The sequence below is a fragment of the Chanos chanos genome, chromosome 6, assembly GCF_902362185.1.
Source record: "Chanos chanos chromosome 6, fChaCha1.1, whole genome shotgun sequence".
Taxonomy (NCBI): Eukaryota; Metazoa; Chordata; class Actinopteri; order Gonorynchiformes; family Chanidae; genus Chanos; species Chanos chanos.
Genome location: NC_044500.1, coordinates 14,548,714 through 14,559,064, shown reverse-complemented (window position 1 = coordinate 14,559,064; position 10,351 = coordinate 14,548,714). Strand labels below are relative to the sequence as shown.

At 39.4% G+C, this 10,351-nt stretch overlaps 1 protein-coding gene across 1 annotated transcript; it reads left to right on the top strand.

The window, feature by feature from the left end:
* The first annotated feature begins 2,488 nt into the window (after nt 1-2,488).
* Nucleotides 2,489-3,493, top strand: LOC115815110 (odorant receptor 131-2-like). The gene has a single exon (XM_030778074.1). The coding sequence runs from the start codon at nt 2,489-2,491 to the stop codon at nt 3,491-3,493; it is 1,005 nt and encodes a 334-aa protein (XP_030633934.1).
* Nucleotides 3,494-10,351: the final 6,858 nt, after the last annotated feature.

The following is a 10,351-nucleotide window of genomic DNA, read 5'->3' as shown; positions in this document are numbered from 1 at the left end:
ATTGTTCACCGATCAGCGTTGCCAGTTTACTATCATTGGCCAGATCACTCATCCCTTTCATCTGTCCTCACTCTGATTTCTCTGTGCATTTAAACCCCTCAGTTCCATTGCTCTGGTGCGAAGTCTACACCTTTAATGTGTTTGCTGAGCCGATTTGTCATTGTTCTAACTAGCATTTTTGCTACTCAGTTTTTCAGGTATCCCATTAGCCGTGTTTGGGAGTGTAACCTTTTGTGTCCTGTTTGCACCTTGTCAAAGCCCTGTTTAAATCTTGTTAACTTCCAACTTGTGTGAATTAAACATGCTCCAGTCAGTCCGCACCTGTGTCCAGCTCTGTGGTTAAAATCCTGACACCCAGCAATAAACATGTATAATCAAATCACTGAAAAAAAAAAAAAGAAAAAAAAAATTAACATTCCTCATCCATAATCAAGCCAATAAACTAAACTCTAAAGTAATAAATGCCCATGTGAACATTGTGAACCCTGCAACCACCTAATTGAAAGATGCAACCGTGTAATAAACAGTCTGAGCAGTGAGCACAGTGTGTAAGTGTTTTAGCTAGTAAATACACTGCCAGAGCTAATGTAGGCTAATCTCCTATGTGGAGCATTTTGTGAAGTTATCCAAATAACGAAATATTTAAACTTTTGGCACATCAGCTCCACATTATAACAAGTATCAGGACTTGAATAGATTGTGCAAGAAACTGTTTATTCCAAAGAAAGAGCCTTACAGACTTGGAGGAATTTGCTACAAGAAATTTGTAATTTTACAAGAAAAAAAAAAAGTCATAATGTTACAAGAGTAAAGTCATAATTTCAGGCTTCATATTATTTTAGAGGGAAACTATCAGAAGAGCAGCCTGCCACCTCCACTAAAATGAGGAATGTGGAGCTATACTTTACGTGAAGTTATACTTTAGCATAGGTTTCACTCACCTATCTAAGCCGCTTCTAATTAGGATTGTGGGGGGTGCTGGAGCCCATCCCAGCATTTATCGGGCAAAAGGCAGGGGGGAAAAAAAATTTAAAAAAAATAAAAACTCTGGCCAGGTTGACAGTCCATCACAGGGCAGAAACACAGTCATACCTAGGGGCATTATAGCTTTATTCTTGTAATATTACAACAGTCTCAATTTTTCCTTCCTCAGTGTGGCCCTAATACTCCATCGTAATGAGGAACACCAGCTAATTGACATGTTCTTTTATCTTCCCAAAAACAGAGTTTTTAAAATATTCGTAAAAACCCCACCATTTGTGCTTTGCCATATACCATATTTGGATTCGGCTCCACCCCTGGAGTATACAAAGTCGATAGAAAACAAGGGAGACGTAGTATCTCTCCAATACTACAATGTGTGAACACAGCTTTGTACAAATATTGGCATAAACAGATTCTCCTTAAAGAGACTGAAACAATACAGATGGTAGAATTACACTGCACAAAAAGTGTCAGGCATGCAATGGAGCTGGACCCAAATGCAAGACACCATGATCATGGTGTAAAAAAAAAAAACAAACAAAAACTTTACTTACAGAAAAGCAGATAAATAAACAGGTGCAAACAGGAACCAAAACTGGAGACAAACAGTGTCTTCAAATGAACACAAACAACGACGGACAAAAGACAAGTCAAACACAAGGGCTTAAATACAAAAGGAGAACTAAACTGGGGAAAATATGATTGGTGGAAATTAACAGGGGTAAAACGAGGTTAATAAATAGAATAAACAGAATCAGGTGAGGGGTGGAGACAGACACGGAACAGGAGCGCAAGACATTTCAAAACAAAAGTCCAAAACAAGGTGCTAGCTGTGACAAAGAGAGAGAGAGAGAAAGAGAGAGAGAATAAGAGTACATACATAAGAGTGCGTACAAGCAAATATAAAAAAGAACATAAGACAGTGACACTAAGAACTAAGACAGTGACACCCAAACATTTCTAACAAGCATGAGAACATTTTCCTTAACCATTATGCCCCATTCCTCTGGCAAAATCCGTGCACTCTGATGGCCACTGATGAGGCAAGAAGCTTATCTAAAGTATAAATGGTCACGTAACAGTGCCGCTATCATTTTTTGATCACACTGTAATGGCTAATGATTTATCATTTATGAACATTAATTGACAACTCTGCTTTACAAGCGTAGGCCCATTCTCATTTTGCTTACCATACCAGTTGATGGCAACTGTTGCAACACAGGGCAAAAAAACTCCACCCACATTATGATCTTTCAAAACAGTATAAATAGACAACAGCCTCATTACAAACGTCACTACGGAATAACTGTGTGTCAGCCCGTGCACATGCTGCCTTTGCCTTATTAAACACAATTCATTTTATTTTAAGCTCTGTGTAAATGAATGAGAGGGAATAGCTTACATTTTGCTATCAACCCACCTTTTTCTGTCATGACACTGTGAAATGTAAAGCTCTATACAGTTTTTTGTTCTTCTAATCTTTTTTTTTTTTTTTTGCTTTAAAATGCAGAGCACAGTTAATACGAGCAATATGAGCATTAGTGTTGCGTTTTATTTATTCGAACCCTTCAGCCAGAAAGTACTGCTTGTTCAGATACTTGTTGGGATTTTCCTGTATGTGAATTCTCTCATGATTTTTACCTTCCTAAAAAAAGAAATTTTCAGGGAAGATACTCGGTATATTTTGTTTGCACAGACACTTTTCAGTGATTCTGTCCTCATGGTGATAACTGACTTGGCTTTACTAGGGATTTATTACAATGTTCTTATTCCAATGATTCCATGTTGTATACTTTGCACGCTTATGAACTGGCTTAACGACTGTACTCCTGTGACACTGGTGGCCATGTGTCTAGAGCGCTATGTGGCCATCTGCATGCCACTAAGACACGCTGACATCTCCAACTCCAGAAACAGAAAAATTGGTCTTCTGATCATTTGGACTATCAGTTCTGTGATATCATTTGTTAATCTGTTTGGATTTCTAGCTGTTAACCCATCTCACATTATGTTGTCTTATGTAGTGTGCAGTGTAGAGGTGCTCCTCACATTTACCTGGCAGGCTCAATTAAGAGCCGTTCTTCCACAATTATATTTCATCTGTTTGTTTGTCATTATTGTGTTCACTTATATTAAAATTCTGATGGCTGCAAGAGCTGCTTCTTCAGACAATAAGAAATCAACATACAAGAGTCTCAGAACAGTGGCTCTTCATGCCTTCCAGCTCTTCCTGTGTTTGGTTCAGCTTTTAAGCCCATATGTGGAATTAGCAGTTTTGCAGATTGATTTTATGCTGTTTTTTGATGTAAGATATGCCAATTTTGTTGTGTTTATTATCGCCCCACGCTGTTTAAGCCCACTCATTTATGGACTGAGAGATGAAAAGTTTTTCCTTGTTTTAAAACAACACGCCTTGTTCGGTCTTCCAAAGGTGGTTTCAGCTGTGTTTGATGCAAATCTGTGTAGACTGAAAACTGTCAAAACACAACCACTCCACACTGATTCCTAATAGCCCTGTATAAATACAAAATATGCTATTGCACCTTGTGAAATTTAATTGTTGTAACATAGGTGTTTCTCAAGCAGACAATGCTGAATTCATAGTTGAGTTGAAAAATTGAATTTTCTCTTAATTTTTTGTCCCTGAAGGAGTAGCATTTGTTTAGGCCTAGTCTGTGTACTGTTACTTACCCAACAGACTGAGATAACACTCCTTTTCAATCTTGATTAAATATTTTTTGCCCTTCCATATGTATTGCTTTATTTTATTTCACACAATAATTTCACTCCTGAGAGATTTATCCCATAAAAATCTGTTACCTCTACATGGGTATGTTAGCTCTTATGAACCACTGTTGCCGAAACAGAATGGGATCTGTTCAGTGTCTTATTTGCCTTGCTATGAACCTCATATGTATTGTGATTTTCTGTACATTACTGTAGGAGCTCCTTCTTCAGTAAATGAACAGTTCTGAATGTTTGCATTTTTATTACAAAAATTACATAAGCCTCTTTTTAAATTAGTTAAGAATTTGTCTTTTAATTATCTTTATGTCACTGTGTTACACATTCTACAACATCCACCTACACAAATAAATTGTAGAACATGAAGTTAAATCTTAATTTCTCAGCAGATCAAGTTTTTCAACTTTATTCACCTTTTCTGTGCACTTGCCCATCTAAACTATGTGGAGCAAATTAATACTGTACCTACAACTATCATTATAACCATGCTGATACTACTGTAAGTGATTGAATGTGTTGTGCTAAACTTAACAAGTACTTTTAATATTTCAGCTTATGCTCTTTTATATTAATGTAACGCAGCTATCTGTATAGCTTATGCATTACATTTAAGGACTACAGATAAAATTTAGATCTAACCAACCAACCACGTTATATAGATGTGAAAAATGATGTGCCGATTGTGTGTTGTCCTTGCAAACTAAGTAAAACAAACAATGGAGACATTGTGACAATACAAGACTGTTGGGATCAACTTTAAGGGTCGGATCTTGACACATTGTAGGTCTACACATTTGAAAATCCATCCTACATGGCCCAGAAGTACACTGAGAAGTACACTGAGCAAGATTACTGCTTCCATCGCTGAGATAATTACAGATTATTTTATTAAAGGTTTACTGAACAGATATTCTGTCATGCATGCTTCCATTCTCCTGTGCTAAGCCCATATCAAGTACAATGGAAACCGTTTATAGTGATCACGTCTGTCCAGGTGAAATTGATCACTATAAGCAGACGATCATTATGACCGATCTTTTCCTTTTTCTTTATTTCTCATGCAGATTACCATCTATTTGACATGTATATATTTATTACATGAATATAAAGTAATAAAAAGGACAGCGTTGCTATTTACGGAATTTTATGGACTCTTTCAAAAATACAGTAGGCCTACAGCAGGTATCACAGCCTGCAACTTGGTTTGGTCTTTTGTTTTGAAATGTCTTGTGCTCCTGTTCTGTGTCTGTCTCCACCCCTCACCTGATCCTGTTTATTCTATTTATTAACCTCGTTTCAGCCTTGTTAATTTGTACCAATCACGTTTCCCCAGTTTAGTTCTCCTTTTGTATTTAAGCCCTTGTGTTTGACTTGTCCTTTGTCTATCGTTATTTGTTTTTGTTTGAAGACATTGTTTGGCTGCACTATTTATATCCAGTTTTTGCCCCCGTTTGCACCTGTTTATTTATGTATGTTTTGTAAGTAAAGTCCTTCCTTTTTGTTACCACCATCTTTGTGTTTGGGTCCAGCTCCACTGCACGCCTCACAGCAGGCTTCCATAATATATAGTTTATTGCAGTTCAAATTTTAATTAGGCTATAACCTAATTAAAGTATTGTGCGGTTTACGAAATACACTAAGGTCAGTAGTGTAAATACGGGCTAAGCTATGGCTTGGCTGGGGTTTCAGTGCATTTCTCAATTTTTAACAGAATTGAAAATAACCTGTAGGATATCAATGCCGAATTGGTAGCAGAGTTTTAAATCAAACTTATCCGTAAAATATTCTGAGGAACACCAAGTTTCGCTGCTGCATCTCGTTGACTTGTTTTTGGCAATTCGTCATGAGCTGTGATGAGTCTGTTTGTCACTGAGAGAAAATACTTTCTTTCTCCCATCATGATTTCTGTGCATGCAGCATTAGCCTCAAGTGGCTAGCGAGAAGCAGATCGGTTACCGCGAGACAGAGCAGGCCTCAAGATGTCTTTGATAAAGAACTCTAACAGAAGGGAATAAAAAATTCATGTAATTCAGTATGTATCTTATGAATTAAAATCAAGCAGCGCAAGCAGTGCAGTCCTTTGGCTTTTAATACTGATGTATGAAATGATTGCAGGTAATTTTATGAGAGGTTTGATGAAGAGAACCTCTCCGGCCTGTTGGTATGATATGAAAATGATCACATTCTTGGCTGTCCAGATATATGCCTCTTAATCCATCTCAGATATTTTCAGCACTGATCTAATTAGGGTTGCCGCGAGTAGTTAAGGTAATCGATGATGTCAACGATGAAAATGCTTCAACAGCAGTATTTTAAACCAATGCCAGTTGATTCATCTTTCGACAATTCAACTCGACTAGATGGTAGATTAATCTATACAAAAATAGTCGGTAGTGGCAGCCCTAGCAGCAATTACACAGTGACATTGAAGAAAAACATTTGTTATAATGAAATGAAGTATTTTAGGAGTCAAAAAGGTAAATTTATAAAAATTGTAAAAAAAGATGTCTGTTTAAAATACTGCAGTCTGCAGTATTCCTGTAACCAATCACATTACAGTTGATCTGACAGGATATGACATGTTATATACTTACGCTGGAATGCGAATGAATGATTTCGAAATGGCCATTATGAGGCTAATAAAGGGGATTAGTTGAACCCGCTTCAGAGATTAATTGATATATTAATATCCACGAATATTACATGGTGTCAGAAACAGCTGGTCGAACTCCCTACAAACAAAGAGAACATGGATTCTTACAGCATTCCGAGCCCTAGGATGGATTGGGATTCAACAAACCTACTGGATGCGTGGAGAAAGTTCCGACAGCATGTCGAGCTAATGTTCTCAGGTCCACTAAGTTCGGAGAGTGAGGAAAGAAAATGCAGTTATCTCCTGCTATGGGCTGGAGAAAAAGAACGCGATGTTTTCGATACCTGAACACTTACAGCGAACAAAGCTAAGTCTCTGAAAACATATTATGACAAATACGAGGAATGCGTGATTCACAAAGCAAACCCGATCTTTGCTAGGTACCATGAGAAGATGCAACAGGTGGGCGAGTCTTTTGAGCATTTTCTAATGGGGCTAAAGTTACTTGTTAAAGACTGCAGCTATGCTAATAGTGATGAAATGGTCCAGGAACTGTTTTTGCAAGCAGTTCACCAAAAGTGTGTGAAAAGCTACTTACCCACGGACCAGATTTTACTTTAGAGAAAGCCATTGAAATCGCTAGATTACATGAGTTAGCACAGGAACAGATCAGGAAAATGGGTGGCAACCGCACCAGTGGTGATTCAGCTGTACATGCCATAAATAAGAAGCCCAACAGAAATGAAGCAGTAAGCCACAGGCAGGGGCGATATATCAAGAGAAATGACGATCACAAAAAACAGTAATATGACGTGTGGACGTTATGCACAGGAGCACATGACGATGAGGTCTGCCCAGCAAAAGGGAAACTGCAATAAATGGAAGAGATTTAATAACTTTGCTAAAGCTTGCAAGACAGGTCCACAACCGCAAAGACAGACATGAAGAGTACATGGCATATAAAAAAATGACCATGTGACTGAGGAAGAATTCTACACAGACACAGTTGCTGAGAAACACATTGGTAATAAAAAGACGCAAGCATTTTCTGAGCTTGAGTTGGGACCACAAAGGCACAAACTAAACTTTAAACTGAACACAGGTGCCGATGTAAATACGATACTGAAAGACAGTTTAACAAGTACTTTAAAGATGTAAGCGTAAGGCCAGCATAAATAAAACTGTGCATATGGTGGTCAAGCACTTCATGTAAAAGGGGTGTGTGATTTAGAATGCAAGTACAAAGACACTACTGTCATGCAAGAGTTCTATGTTGTCAGTACACAGGGGCTACCTGTCCTAGGCCTCATAACATGCCGAGACATTGGCTTTGTCAAACTGGTGCTATCTGTCGACGCAGTACAAAGTGAACTTACTAACATTATGGAGGAGTACTATGATGTTTTTAAGGGCATTGGAGAGTTTCCAGATGAATGCACCATCTACTTGAAACCAGATGCAGTACCAGTGCTTTAACACTGTGGTTGGCTGGTACAGGTTTCCCCATCTTCCTTCCATGTCATTTCAGCTCAGGATGAATTCCAGAGGAGGATCACTGAGGGCTATGAGGGCCTCAGTGGCGTTGCACCCATAGTTGATGACATTCTGGTGTGTGGCCACACAAAGGAAGAACACAACGCAAACCTACGTACCATGCTGCAGAAAACGGTGGAAAGAGGGGTAAAGTTAAACCCAGACAAATGTGTCATCTGTGTCCCAGAGGTCAGATACTTCGGACAAACGCTGAATCAAGAGGGCATCGAACCAGACCCAGACAAGGTGAAAGCTATCAGAGAAATGGAGCAACCACAGAACAAAGCAGAACTTGAGATAATACTGGGATGACAAACTACCTGGTCAGATTTGCACCCAAATTGTCAGAGGTGAATGCACCACTACGCCAACTACTGAAGGAAAGCAGTGAGTTTGTATGGGATGCAACACACGACACAGCATTCCAGAAAATGAAAGATCTCATTGTACAGGAAGCAGGTCCAGTCCTTGCGTACTTTGATCCAAAAAAGGAATTGATACTGCAAGTTGATGCATCCAATAGTGGCCTCATAGCAGTGCTTCTGCAGGAAGGTAGGCCAGTTGCATATGCTTCAAAGTCATTAAATATGTCTGAAGAAAACTACGCCCAAATTGATAAGGAGTTTTATGCAGTCTTTTTTGGGTGTAAGCATTTCCACCATGTGTATGGTCGCCATGTAGTCATCAAGTCTGACCACAAGCCTCTCTAATCTATACTGAGAAAACTCCTTGCTGCAGCACCTGTATGACTTCAATGCACGATACTGCAACTACAAAGGTATGACATTACTATCATACACCGCCCCGGAAAAGATATTCCAGTCTCAGACGTGTTGTCTAGAAGGGCAACAGTCACTGATGAGACCAATCTGAGTCAAGGCACGGACGCCCAAGTGTACATGCTCGTGAGCAACCTATCTGTGAGCAACGGCAAGCTTAGAAATCCAGGAAGCTACAACTCAAGACACACAGCTCACTGTGTTAAAGCAGGTAATTCAGGTTGTGGACGGAATCAAGAAAAAAGTGTCCACCCAGTGTTGCTGAATACGTATGAATGATTTGGAAATGGCCGGAGTGAGGCTAATAAAGAAATTAGTTGAACCCACTTCAGAGATTAACTGATATATTAATATCCACAAATATTACACTGTCAGCGCATTTTCATTGTCAGTGTCACCAATTACCTCGACTCGTCGCAGCAGCCCTGGATCTGATTGTATTGTCTGTACTGATCAAGATCCACATTTGGATTTGTTAATGGTTTGTTTGTGCTAATCAACATCTGGATCTATAATCACTGTTATAGTATTTACCACTGGTTGTAATTGTCATGCCCTGGATCCCCCCCCCCCTTGTTGGTCATTCTGTTAGGTTTGTTTATACACATCCTTGTTTCTTTGTTCACCTTGTTAGCTGCTGCATCACTAAATGCACCTGTTTTCCTTAGTCTAGTGTTGTTCTGTTCAGTATAAATACTCCTAGTTTTTCCTTTTTGGGTTGTATGGAACTGTCTTGTCAGTGTGTCATGTTAATCTGAAGTTTACAATCCTGAAACCTGTAAATTCCCAGAAGTCTTTTGTTTCATCTTGTGTTCAAATAAAACAAAGCAAATTTGTACATGCATCCAGAACTTCCTTCAGTCTGTGACAGTAATAATCATTTTTTGTTGTCTTGCATCTCGAATCTCTAATCCAGGCCCAGGGCATGGCACCCCACCCCCCACAATGTGCGGCTCCTGCTGCGGGAAACACCATATTGGGGAATTTGGGGAGCCAAGTGGACCAGGAGACTCATGCAGGACACAGACAGACACTGGGAGCAGAACACCAGACAGAGATGGGTGGTCTGGAGGCTATGGAAGCGGACCATGAGATGGGACTGGGTAATCCAGAGGATCAGGAGCCGGACCAGGAGATGAGACTGGGCAATCTGGAGGCAGACCAGGAGATGAGGCTAGTCAGGAGACTTATTTTCTCTGATCTGTCAGCACATTTGCTGCTGAACAATGTGGGGTTTTTTTTCTTCTCTTGGAGAGCACTGATGAGCAGGGTCCTACATTGCTGCTTTTATTTCATTTTCACTGATGTGATATGAGGCCTTTCAACATTCAGTAATTATGGCCTTTACTCAGAACTTACAAATGACCAAGCAGTAAGTTCTACTACAAAGTGAACATTTTGTTAGCACAGGTGGGGGTGCAAATAATGGCAATGTTTGGCTGTACAAAGAACTGGTTCAGCCAGTCTAGATATGCCACATGATCTACTTGGCAAAACAAGGGGCTCATTGTTTGTGCCACTACTGACCTCATTGTCTCTTTGTGAAATGAAACACTAAAGTTGCATTCTGCTAAATGGAAGAGTGTTGGACAGGTATGAGTGCAGACTGTGTCCATGTGTAATGGAACACTGTGAGTCAATGCTATATTGACCCCAGTCCACTTTTCCCTGAATCAATACATCAGTAAAAATAAAAGCATGGTGAGATTGAATGTCT

Bases quoted from the DNA above. Each gene is read 5' to 3' on its own strand.
- LOC115815110 (XM_030778074.1), top strand. From the start codon at position 2,489: ATGCAGAGCACAGTTAATACGAGCAATATGAGCATTAGTGTTGCGTTT.